At 45.2% G+C, this 22,763-nt stretch overlaps 1 protein-coding gene across 1 annotated transcript in view; it reads left to right on the top strand.

The window, feature by feature from the left end:
* The window catches only part of C4H10orf67 (chromosome 4 C10orf67 homolog), a 115,927-nt gene that overhangs the window by 66,834 nt on the left and 26,330 nt on the right, over positions 1 to 22,763 (top strand). The window contains exons 10-12 of the mRNA XM_063450790.1: positions 4,238 to 4,402; positions 8,657 to 8,742; positions 8,956 to 9,021. Coding sequence (XP_063306860.1) covers positions 4,238 to 4,402; positions 8,657 to 8,742; positions 8,956 to 9,021 — 317 coding nt within the window. The remainder of the gene's footprint in view (positions 1 to 4,237; positions 4,403 to 8,656; positions 8,743 to 8,955; positions 9,022 to 22,763) is intronic.

Here is a 22,763-nt window from a genome sequence, read left to right as displayed (position 1 = left end):
ATGTGTTTCTGTTAGTGTATGCATGTGTATGTTTGTGTGTATGTGTTTCTGTTAGTGTATGCATGTGTATGTTTGTGAATGTCTGTCAAATCAGTAAGAGTCTGTTTGTCAATTAGTGTGTGTGTGTCTGTCAGTGTGTTTGTGTGTGTCTTTGTCAATGAATGAATGTGTCAGTGAATGTGTGTGTCAAATCAGTGACGTCTGTGTGTTTGTCATTGAGTGTGTGTGTTACTGTCAGTGTGTATCTGCCAGTGTGTGTCAGTGGATGCGTGTGTGTCTGTCAGAGAGTGTGCTTGAAAGGACACTATAGGCACCCAGACAATTTCAGCTCATTGAGGTGGTCTGGGTGCAGTGTCCCAGTCCCCTTAAACCTGCAAGTGTAATTATTGCAGTTTCTCGGAAACTGCAACAATTACCTTGAGGGGTAACTCCACCTCTAGTGGCTGTCTACTAGACAGCCAGTAGAGGGACTTTCAGGTAATTAGGTGACCAAAAGTCGCCTAACTGTGCTGGATGTCCTCACGCTGTGCATGAGGACATCCAGCATCTGCTAAATACCCATAGGGGTACCCTATACCCATAGGGGCACTATAGGGAATCATAGCGCTAGGAAAACAACTTTGTTTTCCTGGCACTATAGTATTTCTTTAAAAGGAGCAGAAAAAGGTGGAGTCTAAAGAGGAAGGGGTGGGTTCTTAATCAGGAAGAGGTGCACCCTTGACAGGAAGGGGTGGTAAATTTAGATTAGGGGAGTGCTCAGGTTTAGTCATGCCTAGGGCAGCACAAAATTAAAATACACCACTGTGTGAGTGTCTGAGTATGTGTGTGTCTGTGTTTACCTGTCAGTGTGTGTGTGTGCACATGTTTATATATGCATACGAGTGTATTTTTTTTGGTGGGGGGGTGTGGATCTTGGGTGAGTTCCCACACTTTTTTCCCCAGGACTTGACCCCCGCCTGTTGACCCTAACACTACTCCTAACCCTACCCCAGCCCCTACCCCAATCCTACCCCTACCCGTTTTGCCACTTTTCAGAAGCCTGAAGCACTTCGGAAATTTGGCAATTCGGTTCTGCACTTCGGAAATTTGGCAATTCGGTTCAGCACTTCCAAAATTCGGCACTTTGACACTTTGGAAATGTGGCACTTTGGACATTCAGAAGCATCCGAATTTCCGAAATTCATCCGAATTTCCATTCGGACCAAACCGAATTGCACTTGCAGAGAAGTCAAGAAGAATTAGTATAGAGTAGGGACCTTTTGGATTTAGCCGCAATTAGATAATTTGTAACTTTAGTCAGATCGGTCTCAGTAGAGTGGAGGGGCGGAAGTCAGATTGAAGAGGGTTGAGAAGAGAGTTGGAATTGAGGAAGCAAACCAAACGGGTAAACACAAGTCTTTCTAGGAAAAAGGGAGCAAGCATATGGGACAAGAGTTGGAATGGGAAGACAGGTCAAGAGATGGCTTTTTTAGGAGAGGTACAACATTAGCATGCTTAAGGGGAGCAGAGACAATGCCAGAAGAAAGAGTGTAGTTGAAGATGTGTTAAGACATGGGCATATATATCTGGTAAGGCGAGATGGGATGGGCTTAAGCGGACAAGTAGTGGCACAAGAGGAAAGGAGAAGTGCAGTCACCACTTTTTCAGTAGCCAGGGAGAAGGAATGATGGGTAGGAAACTTATTGTTCAAGTGCGGTTGAGAGAGAGAGGGGAGAGAAGGGGTGAGAATTCTTGTTTAGTAAGTGAGATGGGATTTGGAGCTGCGACTGTGGACGCCAGGCACTATAACCACCTCATTCCGTGATTATGGTGCCTGTAGTGTTTCTTTCAAAAAGGTTTGAATGGTTTTTTTTTTAGGATAGGATATAGTTATAGATGATATGTGGACATTATTAACATCTATGGAGTAACAATGTTTTTATCTCAGCAACGTATGAGAAAATTACTTAAAGTTGGGTTTCATTTTCTTTTGAAAAAACTGCAGAAACAGAATCATGTGATAGGTTGAGCTTGATTGATTTTGGTAATTTCTACCAATACTGAAATGTAACTTATTTCAGGTCAATTTATATAATGATTGACATAGAGAAGGGGTAGGCAATTTTTGGCACTCCAGATGTTGTTAACTTCATCTCCCATAGTCATAATGCTGGCAACAGCAATCTTGCAGATAACTTGTGATTGGATAACTCGAGACAAGGTGCTACCGCTATTAAAGAAAATGAATGTAAATAAAGCTCCGGGGCCTGACGGTATTCACCCACGAGTACTTGAGGAGCTAAGTGGGGAAATAAGTGAACCTCTGTATTTAATTTTTCAAGATTCTTTTGTTTCAGGTGTTGTACCGGAGGTTTGGAGGAAGGCAGATGTTGTTCCTATATTTAAAAAGGGTTCAAAATCCTTGCCTGGAAATTATAGACCTGTGAGCTTAACTTCTGTAACTGGGAAAATATTTGAATGGCTATTAAGGGATAATATTCAGGAATTTATTGGGAAGAACTTTGTTATTAGCAATAATCAGCATGGTTTTATGAAACATAGGTCATGTCAAACTAACCTAATTGCATTCTACAAAGAAGTAAGTAGAAGTATAGATCAGGGTGTTGCAGTGGATGTGATCTACTTGGATTTTGCCAAGGCATTTGATACGGTTCCTCACAATAGGTTAGTCTTCAAACTAAAAGAAATTGGTCTAGATGAATATTCTTGTTCTTGGGTAGAACATTGGCTTAGGGATAGAGTACAACAAGTTGTAATTAATGGTACATTTTCAGGCTGGACTAAAGTGGTAAGTGGTGTCCCTCAGGGTTCTGTTTTGGGACCACTTCTATTTAACATATTTATAAATGATCTTCAAACAGGCATTGAAAGCCATGTATCAGTGTTTGCAGATGACACAAAACTTTGTAAAGTAATAAAATGTGAGCAGGATATTGCTTTGCTGCAGAGGGATTTGGACAGATATGGGGCCTGGGCACTAAAATGGCGTCCTATGATCCAGGGGGGGGCAACGGGGCAATTGTAACCCCCTCCCCCCGAGATTCCCCCCTGCCGGCTAATGCAGGGCTGGCATTGTCCAAGCGCCAGCCCTGCAATGTGCCTGCGGAGATCAGAGATCTCCCTCCCCGGTCCGCAGGCACCGTGCTGACAGCCGGCAGGGGAGGGAGAGAGGACCCGGGAGCTCTTACCTGCAGCTCCTCCGGGTCCTCCTCTCGCGAGCATGGAGCGTTGCCGCGGTTACCACGGCAACGCTCCAAATCTCGCAAGAGTGAACTCTAGCCCTGGAGCGCGGGCTAGAGTTCACTGTAATCACTGGACCACCAGGGATTCCCACTGGGACCACCAGGGACTAAGAAATGTCCCCCCTCTTCCTCAATAAAGGTAAGAAGGGAGGGGAGACATAGAATATTTATTTTATTAAATAAAAAAAATTAAAAGCCTCCCTACCCTCCTTTCCCCCCCCCATACAAACACTGCCCCCCATACACACACTGCCCCTCCATACACACACTGCCCCCCCATACACACACTGCCCCCCATACACACACTGCCCCCCATACACACACTGCCCACATACACACACACTATACACACTGCCCCCCATACACACACTGCCCCCCATACACACACTGCAACTCACACACACACACACACAGACACTGCCCCACACATACACTGTCCCCTAACACACACACTGCAACCCTGACATACACTGCCGCCCTCACGCACTCGCACACACACTTCACCGCTCACACACACACACACTGCACCTTTCACACACACTTCACCCTTAACACATACCACTGCTCCTATGCCCTATATCCCAGCAGACCCCAGGTAAGTTGGCAAACTGTTCTTAAATGGTTTGACTACTTACACTATGGGCGCCATAACTACTACACTGAGCTGTAGTGGTTATTGTGCCTGGATTATTTCTTTATATAATCTACAAGTGCCCCTCCCGAGATCAGGCTCTGGATCTGCCACTGCTATGACGATAGATGGTTCCATCAATCTCTTTATAAGAGATGCATGTAAACTATGTGGCAAGGTGGATATGTTAATATGTGAGCATATTAAAGACCCTGTTGATTAGTACAATGTACAAACTACAGCAAAATCAATTAAATAGTGGGGATTCAAGTACAATTTATGATCTTGCATTATATATGTCTGCCATTGCATTTTTGTTTTGCTAATTATTCACTTTTTTACAATATGCTTTTGTTTTTACCAGCAAACTCGTATACAACAAGAACATGAAGCCCGACTACGTGAACATGGAAATAAAGTCCAAGAAGACTTACAAAAACAAAGACAACTGCTGCTCCTTGAAACTGAACAATTGAAAAAAATGCAAAAACAACAACTAATTCCTAAAGCTCCGAAAGCTGATGTGGCGGTACAGCATTTCTTTCTAAATCAAGTCAATGTGTAGCTGTGTCTTTAACTGTCAGCTGACTGATTTCATTTTGTTCATAAAAGTTTTACAATTCACAGACATCAATTAAAACACCCTAACAAGTAATACAAATGTCCAGCAATCAAAAATGATTTCTCCTATGGAAATCTGTGAAATTGAAGACCAGACATTTTTTTTAACCAACCACAATTCCTAACACATTCTTCTCTAGCCTGCAGTCACAATTTCATAAAAAATATCTTTAATTAATGCAGAACTGGACCTTAAATTATATTTCCACGCCTGCCACTTTTTGAGGGTGGTTAAGAGTGGAGTGGATTCTCATTGGAAGGGGGTGAAGAGTGCCCAGGTCATAGTTTTCCTGTTTAAGGAACCCAGTAAACAATTGGCATCTACCCACCCACTAATCAGGGCAACTCTAGCTATCAGGCACTCCGTGGTTGAACCTTTGAGTCTATCTTCCTTTCCCTCACCTTTGACCCCATTTGTATACAATCCCGTCTTTCCCCCAGGAACAGCACCTACAGTATTTGACACGATGCTCTTGCAAAGAATTTCCCAGATTCGCCATATCCTTAGGTCAGTAGGCTACACCCCATTGGATACATTCATTGGAGGGCACACACCAACTTTCATGCTGCAATTCCACTACCACCAACTCACTGCTTACTATGCAAAACCTCCCTGCCTTGTGAGATACTTGACAAGTTTCAAGCCTTTATGTCTCCATGCAGAACATGGCCAAACACTTGATCCCATTATTCTGGCGTAAACCGAATCCACCATCTATAAAACTTTTGTTTTCTAAAATAAAGGACCTCAGGGCAATGGAGGAGCTTATCTTTAGCTCATCCGGCTGCATCCACACATACACTGCAATCTGGGCTCAATGGCTGACCACTATAGAGCCTGCTGATTTTTCTGCTGTTTTTTAGACAATTCTTGACAGTCCCTAACAATTTTCTGACTGCATCCACACTAGCATCTACAGTCCAAGATCGGTTGATATGTGAGTATGGCTGATGTTATTACGAGATCCACCTCTCCTATTTTCTTCTTAACCCCCCTTACCTGTTCAGTCTGTTTTATCTGTAAGATAAATATTCATAAGCTGGATAGGCAACCAGTCTTGTTGCTTGAATTCATATGAGTCATACCTTTTCAATATAACAACCAGCATAGCTTCTAAAGTGTGATATATGTTATTGAGACCCGTGTCTGTGTCTCATCATGACTGAAATGATTTTTCACTGGGCCCTTCAAGTCCCATATTGTGCTAATGGTTGATTATCTAAATTGAGACTTTTATTTATTTATCCTTTTTTTTTTCTTCATTTCTCTTCAATAAATACCCCCAAAAAACATGTTTAAGGGCTGCCTATATCATTAATACCTGCCAAGAATGTGAATAATTAAAGGACCACTCTAGGCACCCAGACCACTTCAGCTTAATGAAGTGGTCTGGGTGCCAGGTCCAGCTAGGGTTAACCCATTTTTTTTATAAACATAGCAGTTTCAGAGAAACTTAATGGGTTAAGCCTTCCCCCAAATCCTCTAGTGGCTGTCTCATTGACAGCCGCTAGAGGCGCTTGCGTGATTCTCACTGTGAAAATCACAGTGAGAGCACGCAAGCGTCCATAGGAAAGCATTGTAAATGCTTTCCTATGCGACCGCCTGAATGCGCACGCAGCTCTTGCCGAGCGTGCGCATTCAGCCGACGGGGCGGAACATAGGAGGATCGGAGGCAGAGATCTCCCCTTTTCCCCTTTCCAGAGCCGGGCAGGAGGGGGACCCTGAGGGTGGGGGCACCCTCAGGGCACTCTAGTGCCAGGAAAACAAGTATGTTTTCCTGGCACTAGAGTGGTCCTTTAATGGCAAGATTCCACCTCAACTGAAGCCTTTGGGGGGTGGGGGGATAGGGAGGTTAAGGGATAATGTCGGCACCAAACAAATTTAGTTTAATGATGCAGTACCTATGTATCGATCCTGCCCCTGCAGTCTCACTGCTCCATTCTCTGCCATTTAGTAGTTGAATCAATTTTCTTTCTGTTTATGCAGCGCAACCACACCTCCTCTGGCTGTGACTCACACAACCTACATGACAAAAAATGTTTTTTTTAATTTAGATCTTACAGCACATTGTGTTTATGTCCTGCTGTTGATTTGACTTTAATCACACACAGGAGGCTCATGCAGGCTCTTTCAGACTCTTAACAGAGTAGGATATAAGATATTATAAATTAAAGTGACTGTGCAATAAAGAAAATGTAAACATCAGATCTCTCTTTACAGCAAGTTTGTAGGGAGACTGTGCAAATCACAGCCAGTGGAGATGTGATTAGGGATGTATATAATAAGTGATTTAAGGGGACACTATTGGCACCCAGGCCACTTCATCTCACTGAAGCAGTCTGGTGCAGTGCCCCTGCTCCTTTAACCCTGCAATGTAAAACATTGCAGTTTTAGAGAATCCACTAGAGACATTTCCTGCATCTACATGGACGTGCATGAGGACGTCTTGCGCCTTAAAAAAATCCCACAGGATAGCATTGATTTAATGCTTTCCAATGGGGAGGCCCTAGTGCGCACATGCAGCACTTGCCGGGTATGAATATTAGGTTCCCGGATCGCTGTGATGTTGTTGGAGGAGGAGCCCACGCACTGAAATCAGGTAAGTGAAAAAAAGGGCGCGGGGAGACCATGGCAGAGAAACACTATAGTATTAGCAATACAGAGTTGTATTCCTAACATTATAATGTTCCTTTAACTCCTAAATGGCAGAGAATTGGAAAGTTAGAATGCAGGGTCATGCTAAAGCTAAAGTTCTTTTGCTGCTTTTAGTGTCTCTTTAAACATTTAAATGATGCTGCCTAAGGATAGCGGTGAAATAACACAGGAAAACCATGTGATTCCCAGTGATCCCTAATAATCAGAAAAGTCTGAACTGACCTGTAGCGGAGCCCTAGTCCTAACAGGGACTCTCCTCCGCTGGTTACTCCAAAATATACTCAGGAACAAGTAAAACAATCAAATGGAACAGTCAGGCACAGCAAAGTAATCTAAGAATCTCCTTCCACATCCCCTGCAACTGGACGACACTCAGCTCTGGGGGTTTTACTCAATTTTATTCACACATACACAGCTTTTATGCCATCTCCCACGCAAGGGGTCTCACAGGCAGAAAATGCAAGGGTTTCAATCCCAGGATCCCTTGTGCTCCTCCAATTTAATTATCTCTCAGGTACAAAAAATCCCCCAAATCCCCCGCACACCATAAATCTCCCAACCATACATAGGAACCCCACAAAAAGTACATTCCCTGATAGCCCCGATCTGAGTGAACAACATAACCAAGAATCACTCAGAACGGTTCGGTAGAACGGGAACGGCATCGTGTGGAAGATTTGACCAACCAGACACGATGTGGTAGCCCAAAATAGTTCCAGGAGAATAGGTGCCCTTGCCTGTCTCTGTTCGTGAGGTTACTGTGCGAAAAACATACAAGGGAATCTCTTGTTCACGATACGAATGCTCTCCCTGTTCAGTACTTTATATCTCCCAAACGCCATTCGTGGAGGTGGTCGGGAACAAGGACGGGCAGCGGTCGACAGTTTACTGGTGTTTGCGAGAGTGCCAAGCCGAAAATAGTTGCAGGCACTCGACGACCAAGTACCGCTGCCCTTGTTTGGAAGACAAGATGGCCGCCATTCTCCCAGCCACGTGTTCGGTTATACGAAATGGTGTCCACCCAGGAGAAGCACTCATTAATTGTTTCCCTTGCAGTTTCACACTTAAGTGGTTGGTGTTAACGTTCTAATGGGGTACAGGGGTGGTCCTTGTTCAGGAGACAAATGTATTCCGTTCGTATTAAGTCTCCCGAACGGCCAAAAAAGAACCACACAAAATAACTGGGGCACAATACATGAAATAACAGGGGGAAGATCTGGACAGCCAATTTATGGGATAAAAAGTAGCTTGCACATGTCCAGTCCGCTACATGACCCTTTATCACAAAAGGGAGGCTTGATATCCCTAAATAGGCATTCATCTTCCTGTTACTCTCTATAGGTTCAATTCTGTGCACGGTCCAGAGTCTTTGGTAGCATGCAAAGCATTTTTTAACTACTAAATACTGTCTTGTTTTTTTTTTTTTAACTAAAGGAAACAATACAATGTGTAATAAATAAACTGTGAGTTAATCGCTAACATTTTTATTAAAATTATCCATTTCAGAATCTCAGTGCAGATAAAGAACAGCTGCTCACTCAGATTAAAAAACTTACATTCATGAATGAAGATCAGGAAAAGAGCATTGAACGGTACAGTTATTACATACATTGTTTGAAGCACCCCAACATCCTCATTACCTTCCTGACAAATGTTCCAATGGCTGACTCTATAGCATTGATCCTCTTATTGTCCCCTTTACCTTTGCCTTGTCCCAAACAACTTGTACATTGAAATCCTCAACCTACCTAAAGCATTTTATTATGTGATTACAAGTGTGTTATTAAGTATTTTTTACATTTTAGGCTTCGGAGAGAGCTAGAGAGAGTTAACAAAGCCTGGGAAAAGAAATTTGAAATATTAAAGCACAGGTATGTGAACTACTTATTCACCTGTGTGTATATCTACTATGCATTGCACCAGCTTGCTGTTTAATATGGGGAGCTTGGGATCTACATTCATTTTTAGCAATGGGCGTGCATGGGGTAATAGAGAGCGATTGTATTACTCTAATGAGATGGAGCAAGAGCTCACATCACAGACAGATTTCCCATCAGGCAGAATAGGCACCTGCCACTTATAATGCGCCCTTTTGAAGTTTAGGTGGGCTGTTGACGGGAGATTAGTACCAGCAGCCTTGGCTTGTGTCATCTGTAGTACAGTCAGCTTCCTATGCTTGATAGCAGAGCTGCAGAAACAGTTATCCAGGATAAACTACTCAACACTGTCCTAGCTCCTACAGGGTCTGTGTGTAAGTCTGTACAGGAAGTAGAAGGGATTATTTCCCATCTGCCCACTAACAGCATCTCACACAGGAAATACCATGAAAGAGGAGCGGAGACAGCACTGAGTGATGCACACTGTATACCAGCTCCTGCACCTCTACTATCAATTATAGGAGGATGCGACTTTGCAGATAACCCATCAGACTCCACATGCCTGTACCCTAAACAGTGGTGTATTCTGGTTTTGTGCTGCCCTAGGCATAACAAAACTCGGGCACCTCCACCCTTCCAAATTTCTCTTCCTGACAGACACACGTCCTCACAGAAGCATGCACTGACATACACTCACTTACAGATACACAGTCATTGTCACACGCACTGTTTAACCAACACAACGTTCACTGAAACATACACATTCACAGACATACACATGAACTAATTCACAGTTACACTACCTCACAGTTACACACACAATCACATTCACCGACAGACACACATAAACACTAACTGATAGACACGCATTCACCGACAGACACATACATAGTCACTAACAAAACTAACATGCACACTCACTGACAGAAATGCATACACACTCACTGACAGACACACACTCACTCAGACGCACGCACACACACTGGGACACACATATACTCACTGACAGATACACACTGACAAACACATATACAACACTCACTGACAGACACATATACACTTAGTGTCAGACACACACATTGACTGACAGACACACATACACTAGCTGACAGACACACACTAACAGACATACGCATTTACTGACAGACACACACTGTTAATGACAGATACGCATACACACACTGACACGCTGAAACACGCGTATATACACTGACAGACACGCATACACACACACTCAGTACACAAACATGCATACACTCTCACTGACAAACACATACTCACTGACAAACAAATATACATGCTCAGTGACAGACACACACTCGCTAACACACACACTCTCTCACTAACCGACACACTAACACTCACTAAGAGGCACACACTAACACACCCACTAAGAGGCACACACTCACTAACAGACACACACTAACACACTCACAATTAAAAAAGAAAAAATTAAAGCCCCCTTGCGCGCCTCTTAGTGATGTCATATTCCGGCTCCGGCATCACTGCGGTGCCTGCGAAGGAACTGAGCAGAAAGATCTCATGGGAGAGTGCCCCCTTGAAGCCCACCTACAACATCAGCTTCGGGGGGGCCCTAAAGTGGCCAGCCGGCCATCTCTCGGCCCCCAGGGACAAAAGGCTGGCAAGGCATCTGCCAGGGCGATTGGGGGCTGCTTTTTTGCCGCCTCTGAAAGTGCCTCCCAAGACAAATGCCTTGTCAGCCTCACGCTAGATACAGCGCTAACCCTAAACAACCCCTTTCCCTAACCCTAAATGTAACCCCTTACAAAACGTAAACAAACCTTTAATCCTAAATTTAACTCCTATTAAAAATGAAACATGTAATTTACAGTGAGGGAAAAAGTATTTGATACCCTGCTGATTTTTAACGTTTGCCCACTGACAAAGAAATGATCAGTCTATAATTTGAATGGTAGTTGTATTTTAACAGTGAGAGACAGAATAACAAAACAAAAAATTAAAAAAAATGCATGTCAAAAAAGTTATAAATTGATTTGATGTCAATGAGTGAAATAAGTATTTGATCCCCTATCAATCAGCAAGATTTCTCTTAAAGGGAGTGCTCCTAATATCAGCTCGGTACCTGTATAAACGACACCTGTCTACAGAAGCAATCAATCAGATTCCAAACTCTCCACCATGGCCAAGACCGAAGAGACAAGACTGTAGACCTACACAAGGCTGGAATGGCATACAAGACCATCGCCAAGCAGCTTGGTGAGAAGGTGACAACAGTTGGAGCAATTATTCGCAAATGGAAGAAACACAAAATAACAGTATTCCTTGGTCTGGTGCTCCATGCAAGATCTTACCTCGTGGAGTTTCAGTGATCATGAGAACTGTGAGGAATCAGCCCAGAAATACACGGGAGGATCTTGTTAATGATCTCAAGGCAGCTGGGACAATAGTCACCAAGAAAACAATTGGTAACACACTATGCTGTGAAGGACGGAAATCCTGCAGCACCCGCAAGGTCCCCCTGCTCAAGAAAGCACATGTACAGGCCAGTCTGTGGTTTGTCAGTGAACATCTGAATGATTCAGAGGAGAACTGGGTGAAAGTGTTTTGGTCAGATGGGTATTCCCCAAAACACACAGCCAAGGCAACAAAGGAGTGGCTTAAGAAGAAGCACATTAAGGTCCTAGAGTGGCCTAGCCAGTCTCCAGACCTTAATCCCATAGAAAATCTATAAAGGGAGCTGAAGGTTCGAGTTGCCAAACGTCAGCCTCGAAACATTAATGACTTGGAGAGAATCTGCAAAAACCTGATGGCCAACTACAAGAAACGTCTGACCTCTGTAATTGCCAACAATGGTTTTGCCACCAAATACTAAGTCAAAGGGGTCAAATACTTATTTCACTCATTGACATGCAAATCAATTTATTTATTTTTACATACGTTTTTCTGGATTTTTTTTTCTTTATTCTGTCTCTTACTGTTAAAATACACCTACAATTAAAATTATAGACTGATCATTTCTTTGTCAGTGGGCAAATGTTCAAAATCAGCAGAGGATCAAATACTTTTTTCCCTCACTGTATCCCAATAATACATTTAACCCAACTAAACCCAATAATTGTAAACACCTCTTGTAACACAACTATATCCCTTTTCAAGCTTTTAATCCTCTAAACACCCTTTGTAATCTTACTCTGACATTAACCCCTATGTAATCTTAACTCTCCTTCTATAACCACGTATAACACTCCCTAAATTCACATCTTTAAACTCAACACATTACATTAAGTATAAATATATATATATACATATAATATATATATATACATATAAATATATATATATACATATGCTGTAGTCAGATTTGTATACATGCTTCTGTGCCTGGAATATCCAGTTAATAAATGCATTACTGGGGGCGTGGCCGACCGGACATGGAGTAAGCCGCACATCCACGAGGCTCTGCCACCCCTAATAACTAGCCCTCCTGCTGCCAAAGATGGGGAAAACCAGGCGCCAGATGACCCCTGGACCCTTGGGAACTGCTTCACCAAAGCGGGTCCCATGGATGAATTCTTATCTACTCCCGACGGCCTCGGATTCACGCAGCAATCAGACAAGATGGTGCCGGACTCACCGGGCGCCAGCAGCACTGCTGATTCCATGTCGGGATCGGTGCGCCCAGACTCACTGACGCAAATCTCGGCAGAGCTGGCTGCAATAGCCTCTAATATGATAACTAAGGCAGATAAGACAGCACTGGTGCAAGAGCTGAGATCCGTCATAAGGGAAGAGATTCAGGAAGTGCGGAGGGATCTTACCACCCTGGAGCAGCGTGTCACGGAACTGGAGGCAGAATGCATGCAGGCCTCCCAACACTCCCAAGCCGCAGACAACGCCACATCCCGGCAAGGCTCTGTCCTCTTAGACCTGAGGAGGCAGGTTGAGGACCTGGACAACCGCGGCCGCTGAAATAACATCAGCGTTAGAGGCCTGCCCGAACGAGCTGGAGAAGACCTGACAGCCATCCTCTCACGGCTTTTCACGCAGGTACTAGGGAGGGAAGCCCCCACCACATAAAACATCGAAAGGGCCCATAGGGCTCTCCGACCCCCCAGAAATGACGGGCACCCCAGGGGCGTTATTTGCTGCCTTCTCTCATTCACCCTGAAGGATACCATCATGAAAGCAGCCAGGCCTCAGGCCATCACCTACATGGATGCCCAGGTGTCACTTTACCATGACCTCTCCCCTCTGACGCTGGAAGCCCGCCGAGCGTTGAGACTACTTACCAGCATGCTTCAGGAGAGAAGGATACCGTACAAGTGGGTAGACCCTTTCAGCCTACAGGCTAGGAGAGATATCACCTGGCGCACACTACGGTGGCCGAATGATGTACCCGGGTTCCTATGAGCCCTGGACCTACCGGCGGTTGCAATACCCAATTGGATCCTGATGGATCCACCGCAGCTAACTGCAGACCCCGCCAGGACGCATTCACCAGGTAACAGGGGGGGTCGGCCCCAGAAGGGAGGAGGACCAGACGGTCCTGAAGAATGAAGCCCCACACAACCAGCCCACGCCCGCCCGGGGGCCACACGCTCCCAACCTGAGTGGGATATGCCCTCCGGACTTGGACTTCCGCCCTGCCCGGCATTGATGCCCTGGACTCAGCTGCAGAGATGACTTTGGGGGTATGTACTTTGCCTCAGTAACGCACTTGCACTATCTGCCTGTGCGCTCCCCTGAGCTACCTTAGTTGAGCCGGATACAGGCAGTAGGCTCACGACCCCTAATTATACTAAACTCTCGCCGGTCCTCACGACCCCACGCAGCAGCCCCTTCCTGTATATCAGATCGGGTTATCCATACCCTAGAGCAACAGACCGATCTCGGGTCATTGTTGCCTATTCACACCTGACGTCCCCTGCCCCTCTACCCCCCCACGACAGAACCAACAACCACTGACTGACCTCACCTGACTGACTAATACCTCTCCCTACGTTCCCCCGCTGCCTTCTGCTCTTTCCCCCTTATACTTCTCTTCCCACTCCCTTTACCCCTCCCTCCCCCCCCATTGCCCACCCCCCCTCATTGCCCACCCCCCCTCACGCACGCACCGCAGCGATGGCACAGGGATTCCAACCAGCTCCACTCAAGCTCTGGTCCAATAACACCAGGGGCCTAAACTAGGGATCGACCGATATTGATTTTTTAGAGCCGATACCGATACCGATATTCTGTGAACTTTCAGGCCGATAGCCGATATAATTTGCCGATATTCTGTACATTTACCATTTTGGAAAATAAAAAACTATTTCTAAAGGTAAATGCACAAAATATACATGCCACGTGTAGTGGATGAAGTGTGTTTAGACAGGGGAGCTGTGTATGTGTGTGTAGTGGATGCTATGTGTGTGTAGTGGATGCAGTGTGTGTGTATATAATGCAGTTTGTTTGTATAGTGTGTGTGTGTATATAATGCAGTGTGTGTTTGTATAGTGTGTGTGTGTATATAATGCAGTGTGTGTGTGTGTATATAATGCAGTGTGTTTATATAATGCAGTGTGTTTGTATAGTGTGTGTATATAATGCAGTGTGTTTGTATAGTGTGTATATAATGCAGTGTGTTTGTATAGTGTGTGTGTATATAATGCAGTGTTTGTGCAGTGTGTGTGTATATAATGCAGTGTGTATATAATACAGTGTGTGTGTGTATATAATGCAGTGTGTGTGTATATATAATGCAGTGTGTTTGTATAGTGTGTGTATATATAATACAGTGTGTGTAGTGTGCATTATATATACACACACTATACAAACACACTGCATTATATATACACACACTATACAAAACACACTGAATTATATACACAGTGTGTTTGTGTAGTGTATGTGTATAATAATAGTGTGTGTGAGGGGGCATTTTTTATTAAAACATGTTTTTTAAATTTTTATATACCGTACATTTTTTTTTTTTAATATATATATTTAATTATTATCATTTATTTTTTGTTGTCCCCCCTCCCTGCTTGTTGCCTTGCCAGGGAGGGGGGATATGTTAATCCCTGGTGGTCCAGTGGCATTGGCTTAGCTGGGGGAGGGAAGTGGGGTGGGCAGCAAGCGTTTACTCACCTCCCAGCAGCTCCTCCAGCTCCCCAGTGTAAATCTCGCGAGACCCGCGGCCGTCAGAGCTGGCCGCGGGTCTCGCGAGATTTACACTGAGGAGCTGGAGGAGCTGCTGGGAGGTGAGTAAACGCTTGCTGCTCGCCCCCCCAGGACCGCCGGACTTGTAATGAGCCTGGCGGTCCTGGGAGGTATTATCGGCAATATCGGTATCCCTATTGGCTGATACCGATATTGCCGAAAATACCGAATATCGGCCGATTATATCGGTAAAACCGATAATCGGTCGATCCTCAGCCTAAACATCCCCGAAAAACGTAGACAGCTCCTGCGGACGCTGTGGTCGCTTAGGGTGTCCGTGGCCTTCCTGCAGGAGACTCACTTTAGGGACGGGACCGCCCCCACGCTGCAAGACAGGCGATTCCCTCAGGGGTTCTTCGCGAACCACTGGGACTCCAAACGCTCAGGAGTAGCCATCCTTTTCGCGGGGACAGTGACATTCCAATGCAACTACAGCCGGGTGGACCCGTTGGGACGCTTCCTTTTCCTAAAAGGAACCATAGCAGACCGACCGTATACCCTGGCCAATGTGTACTGCCCCAACCGCGGCCAACACTCTTTCCTGGCCCGGACGCTATCTCATCTGGAGAAGTTCAGGGAGGGACTCCTGATACTGGCAGGGGACCTGAACATGCCCCATGACGCACAAGCGGATACGTCGCTAGGTACTAGCACCATTGTATACGCAAGACCAAACAAACATTGAACAGACTCAGCCTAGTTGACTGCTGGCGGGCGGCGCACCCAGATGAGAGAGACTACACCTGCTATTCCGCCCCACATAACCAATATAGTAGGATAGACCACGTCTTTGTTGCACAGGAATACCTCCCCTTGCTCATGTCCGCGGACATAGGGATTCTCGGTGACTCTGACCATGCACCCGTGTCGGCTCAGATCAAGTCACCCCTCTTTAAGCCGAAGTTACGCCAATGGAGACTAAATTAAACCGTACTGTCGGATACGGAATCCACGGGACTGACCGCACGATTGCTCTCCCAATACTTTGAAACCAATGCCTCCCCTGAGGTGTCTCCGCTGGCTGTATGGGAAGCACATAAATGCGTTGTCCGAGGGCATTACATCAGCTACTGCACGCAGCGCAAACGAGAAAACACCAGAGATGTCCTGGAACTGACCAAACAGATAGCCGATCTGGAAACCACGCACAAACGGGAACTCACAGAAGACACGTACCTGCAGCTGACGGGCGCGAGGAGGCAACTCAGATACATACTCTCCCAGAGACTACTCAATGTGTTCCGCAGGTCCAAACGCTACTTCTATGAGTATTCCGACAAATGTGGTAGGTTACTAGCCCGGACCATGCAACAGAGACGGAGGCAAAACCATATCCACAAAATTAACACTCAAGGACAAAAAGAGACGAGACTACCTGCGGAGATCATGCAGGCTTTCAGGGACTACTACACCGGCCTCTACAACCTGGCCGAAACACACAGCGCGCACCACGACATAACACAGACGCGAACTAACAGACTATCTTACCAAGTATGTCACCCGGAAACTTACCCCCGAGAAGGCTGCAGATATGGAACAACCCCTATCCCTAGAGGAACTATCGTCAGCGCTAAAGCTGTCCAAGTCCAACAAGGAACCAGGACCGGATGGCCTCCCTGCGAGCTACTTGCGCACCTTTAGAGACACCTTGCTACCGCACCTACTGACTGGCCTGAACTCACTTTTAGACGGGAGGCAGTTTCCCATGGACTCACTACGGGCCGTGGTGATGGTCCTGCTGAAGGAGGGGAAGGACTCAGCGTGCTGCGCAAGTTATCGCCCCATCTCCCTCCTAAATGCAGACCTGAAACTCTTTGCGAAAGTCATGGCCCTCCGCCTCGCCAGGGTGCTGCCTGAATTGATCCACCCGGACCAGGTGGGTTTCGTCCCAGGCAGAGAGGCTCGAGACAACACCATTTGGGCCCTCAACATCATCCACTCGGCCAGGAAGCAGGGTGAGGGATTGGTCCTCCTCTCAACGGACGCGGAAAAGGCTTTCGACCGGTTGGACTGGACCTACCTCACGGCCACACTGCAGCACATGGGATTCGGCCCCAACATCCGGACTTGGATAGCCGCTCTCTACACGTCCCTAACGGTGCAGATTCGAATAAACTGCGCCCTCTCCGACCCGTTCCCCATACAGAAAGGAACGCGGCAGGGTTGCCCCCTATCCCCCTTCCTATTTGCCCTCTCCCTGGAACCGTTCCTGGGGGCGGTCCGGTCGGATGGGGGAATTGTGAGGCACATCATAGGAAACACGGAGCACAGGGTTGCGGCATATGCTGATGACATGCTCTTCTTCCTGGAAAGACTGCTGATATCCATCCCGAACTTATTGGGTCTCTTCCATACATTCGGGAAAATCTCGAACCTGAAACTCAACACAGAAAAGTCCGAGGCCATCAACATCTCGGTCCCCTCTGAACCTAGTTAACACTTGCGATCCCAATTCAGATTCAGATGGTGTGGCTCGAAACTAAAATACCTCGGCATCTGGTTGACCAAAGAACTCTCGCATCTCTAGGAGAATTTTGCCCCCATCCTGACCTCGCTTTAGGCCGATATGCAAAAATGTACGGACCTATATATTTCCTGGTTTGGACGTATAAACACGATTAAGATGAATATTCTCCCACGCCTGTTGTACCTATTCCAGACGATCCCTATCTCCATACCACGAGCATTATTTCACTCTGTATCCATGGCAATTTGAAGGTTTGTTTGGAAGAGAGGGGCACCAAGGGTCAGCAAACAACAACTGGAGCAACCCAAACATCAAGGGGGAGCTGGGCTCCCCTCGATCCTAGGCTACTACCGAGCAACCCATTTGCTGAGGGCTGCCGACTGGCATGCCCGCCCAACGGAAAAACTGTGGGTGCGAGCAGAGATCACACAGGCAGGTGGAAAAACACCCTCACTACTGTGGAGGACAGGAACACCACTCACTGCCCTCCGCACGGGCAACCCCCTCATCGACGCGACACTGAAGGTATGGTGCGCCCTCCGCGACCTGCAACAGCTGACCACCCACACCAGCCCGCTCACACCCCTCACCTGTAACCCGGACATCGGAGGTGGATTGACACCGGCGGACCTAAAAAAATTTGCACAAACGGACTGGACCTACATGCGACAATGGTGCGACAGTGGCACCCTCAAAAACCTGACAGACCTGCTCCCTGACACCACTCCAACCGCACTCGACAGACTTCGATACCTGCAGGTCAAGTCCTACTACTCCGCCTCATCGACCAAACAACAATTCCACCGAGACCTCACACATTTTGAGAAACTCTGCTCGAACAGGCGACATTTGGAATGGGGAATCTCTACACTGTACGCGATGCTTATGGAAGGAGAAAACAGACCACCACCGAAATTCATTGCAAGATGGGAAAATGAGAAACCGGGGAAATCCTGACTGCCCAGGAATGGGACAAAATATTCCTGCTCACACACAAAAGCTCTATTAGCTCAAAGTACCAGGAGATGAGCTACAAGTTGCTGACGACCTGGTACAGAACACCAGACGTGCCACATCGCATGTCCCCGGAAAACGACGAGACATGCTGGAGGTGCGGGCAGGAAAGAGGCACTATGCTCCACATCTGGTGGGCGTGTCCAGGAATCGCCTCCTTCTGGGAGATGATGAATTCCAAAATCAGAGAAATATCAGACCCGGACCTCCCGCTCCAGCCCCTTCCCATGCTGCTACATCATACGACCATGACGCTCAAAACATATAAGAAATCCCTGACGAGACATCTGCTGACAGCCGCGAAGTCCCTGATACCCACTTTATGGAAGAAGGCGACAGCCTGTTCCAACAATGGGTGGATAGAGTGGGAGAAATCCACGCCATGGAGACAATGACTGCAGACCTCCAGGGCCGGTCAGAAAAGTGCAACCAGACTTGGACTCCCTGGCTCATTTACACCTCGGTGGCTAGAACAATCCCCTAAGTCCCATACCCAGGCCTTCGCGCCCATCCCCATTACTCTCCCCTCCGCCTCGACCACCCTTGCTCAGTCTTCTTCTTCCTCTTCCTCTCTCTCTTCCTCTTTCTCTCTCGCTCTCCTCTCCGCCCACTCCTCTTTTCTTTCCCCTCCCCTCTGACTCGCACCAGACCGGACAGTCCCACACCCAGACACCGACCGTACCATATAATCTGCGCATCGTCACACACAGACGCCACAGCTAGGGCAGACCTGGTGATGACCATCGGACGGAACCCCTCGCAGATGGGGTGACATACTGCCCACACCCGGGATGCCCTAGACACTGTGCGGCCCACAACCTCTCACGTCGCAGCCCGGGCCACGGTACGCATAACCAATGCAGGGACCCACACCCGACCCATCGACCTCTAATCACTGGCGCCACAGAGCCACAAAAGCGAGAGAGGGATATATTACAAAAGATACTACCAGCAATGTACCGATTGCTGCACAATATATCTATGATTGTATCTGCCCTTCCTAACCTGAACACCCACGAGATGCCAAACCGCTATTGTGAAACGTGACCAGGGCTTGTGAACGAATGCTGTAGACAATGCATATCCTTAACATAGAACTGACTGCCCTCTCTTTATTCCCTTCTGTACCCTCGCTTAAAAAACAACTGAAAATAAAGATTGTCAAAAAAATGCATTACTCACTTTAACCTCTTCTTTTAAGGGGTGGGAAAGACAGGGGCACCTAAGAATAATGTGCCTACAGGTACCGTATATGTAAATCCGGGTAAATCTGACTTTCGTGATCCCATCTTCTTTTGACTGCCTGTGTGAATTACTAACTGGTGTTTTCTATACTTAGTTGTTCTTATTGGTGTCTTGGAAAAGCTAGTCTTTTCTTGAACTAAGTTTGTGGCAGTTTAGGAATCGCTATATGTTTCAAAATCAATGAGCACAGTCACCCAGATACAACTGATGAATTTGCGAAGAAGTTGCCTTTTGTGATTAACAGAGTTGGAGATTGTTCTCCAATTGTTTTATTTTCTCTAGTTTAGTTGGAGTCGAACATTAGGGAACAGACCCACTTTTTGTCCTTTGTTACTGAGAACAGAAAGTGCTTCTAAAATTGGAAAACCAAGTTAGTTCTAAAAAAGAAACCCGCTTGCATCTGATTACTTTGGAAATGATTGACTAATTATATTGCTCTAGTTGGACTGATGCTACCACGAGCTGACTACAATTGTAACCTTGTGGTATGGCATCTGCAAGCATCAGAGAACAGAGATAAGTAAAGACAGCTTTATGATTTGTGGCTGTGGATGATAAGCCAAAGGATGCCTTTATCTTGTACACATTTCATATGAGCCTATTTGCGCTTGAGTCATATTTTCCCTTTCACTATCTTGTACTATATTAACTATTCTCTTTTATCATTTAATGTTTAGCTCTTTCTCCTTCAGTGTCCCTGTTCCAAAGTAACTGAATTGTTCCTTTTATATTTAAACATTGTTCACTCTCTGGACTATTTTTATTTATTAGAGATTGTGTATGTACGGAAGCCCATAGAGGCCATTTGTTTTTAATATTTTTCGTACTTGTTAAGTCAAGAAAATAACTTGTTTTCTCAGCAGAGCAAATCATAAAAATATTAAAAATACATGGCCCCTCTGGATTTCCATATGTATGCAAAAAATGTTAATTTTTCAATAGAAGATATTTAGCAAAGTTATAATGGTGCCACATTCAAAGGATGCATATTATTAGAACATGATGTGCATGGTATAATCATATTACCATTGTGACCCCTAGAGATGCTGCAGATTGTAACACCCATCACTCTAAGCCTGTGGAATGTTTATTAATTCTGAGGTTTTAAAGTCTTTATGAAAAAGTGGGCACACTGATTCTGTTATTTTGGTTTGATATTCTTCCAATTATAACTTTTAAGATTAAGCAATTCAATTTTTGCTTAGTGAAGGCTTCTGCAGGATTGTAGCATCAAATGATATACAAGTGGTACTGTAGAATTTAGACGGATTTAGATAGACTGGGGGCACTCAAATGACAGATGAAATTTAATGTAGAAAAATGCAAAGTTATGCACGTTTGCATAAAGAATGCACAAGCAACTTATACCCTAAATGGATGCGAATTAGGGATAACTACACACGAGAAGGATTTGGGAATTGTTGTAGACAACAAACTATGCAACAATATGCAATGTCAATCAGCAGTGGCTAAGGTCAGTAAGGTATTATCATGCATTAAAAATGGCATTCATTCTCGGGATGAGAATATCATTTTGCCTCTTTATAAATAACTGGTAAGACCACATCTTGAAAATGCTGTGCAATTTTGGGCACCTGTTCTGAAGTAGGATATTATGGCATTAGAATAAGTGCAGAGGCGGGCTACAAAATTAATAAAAGGAATGGAACATTTTAACTATGAAGAAAGGTTAACAAATTTAAACCTCTTTAGTTTAGAAAAACGTCACCTCAGAGGGGATATGATAACATTATACAAATATATCCTGGGCCAATACAAATCATTATGTGAAAATCTATTCACGAGGTCAAGTGTTTAGACTGGAAAAAAAGAAGATTTAGTCTAAGGCAAAGGAAATGTTTTTTTTTACCGTAAGAACAATAAGGATGTGGAATTCTCTGCCTAAAGAAGTGGTTTTATCAGAGTCTGTACAGATGTTTACACAGCAACTAGATGCATACTTCCAAAAACAGAATATTCAAAGATATAATCTTTCAATGTAGGGTAATAACTGCTTGATCAAAGGATAAATCTGACTGCCATTCTGGGTTTTTCACCTTCTTTTGGATAAACAGCAAAAAACAAATGTGACGAAGGCTTAACTTGATGGACACATGTCTCTTTTCAGCCTATGTACCTATGTAGATTAAAGTAGTATACAGAGATCCATTTAGCTGTAATGTTTCTATTTGTGTTTCTGTCAGTGGTAGCATATATCATGTACATATGCTTAGTACTTGCATAGCTGTCAGCAAACATATGCTTCTCTGAGGTTTGCCTGTAATCTAAAATCACCAGGCTGGGGACAAGGACTTTACTGAGCTACAAGCAATCCATTGAATAGTGTGTGCTGCTGGTGTGCAGCAGTTAAAAGCTGTAGAGTGCATGTGGCATTGCTATAAGTTATACCTGTATGCCAACAGCAGGGTTATAAGCTGTAATCCTCGATATATATAATATGCATATTGTTTCAAGCACTTTTATTTGTATTTGTAACTTACATCTCGATACATGACATAACCCTGCTAATTTCTGGTTCCGCTCTTATCCATGCTGATAGCACTGCAGAGCCTTAAATGGCACTCTAGCCACCTGCTCCCATTCTCAGTGATGTTTTCCTGTATACATTTTCTCTATAGCACATATTATCATAGCAATTCTAATATACAAATGCTCTTACTCACCAATGTGTACATGCTTGAGATCCTTATTAGCATGTTCAAGACACTCCTCATAGAGACAGTACAGGGTTATTCACTATGTTCCAATCAGTAGTGAATTAAAATCTGAGCGACAAAAGAGCCATGTTGTCACTATAGCTGAG

This window comes from Pelobates fuscus, chromosome 4 (assembly GCF_036172605.1).
Source record: "Pelobates fuscus isolate aPelFus1 chromosome 4, aPelFus1.pri, whole genome shotgun sequence".
Lineage (NCBI taxonomy): Eukaryota > Metazoa > Chordata > Amphibia > Anura > Pelobatidae > Pelobates > Pelobates fuscus.
Note: the sequence above shows the minus strand (reverse complement) of the source record. Positions and strands in the feature narration are given on the sequence as shown.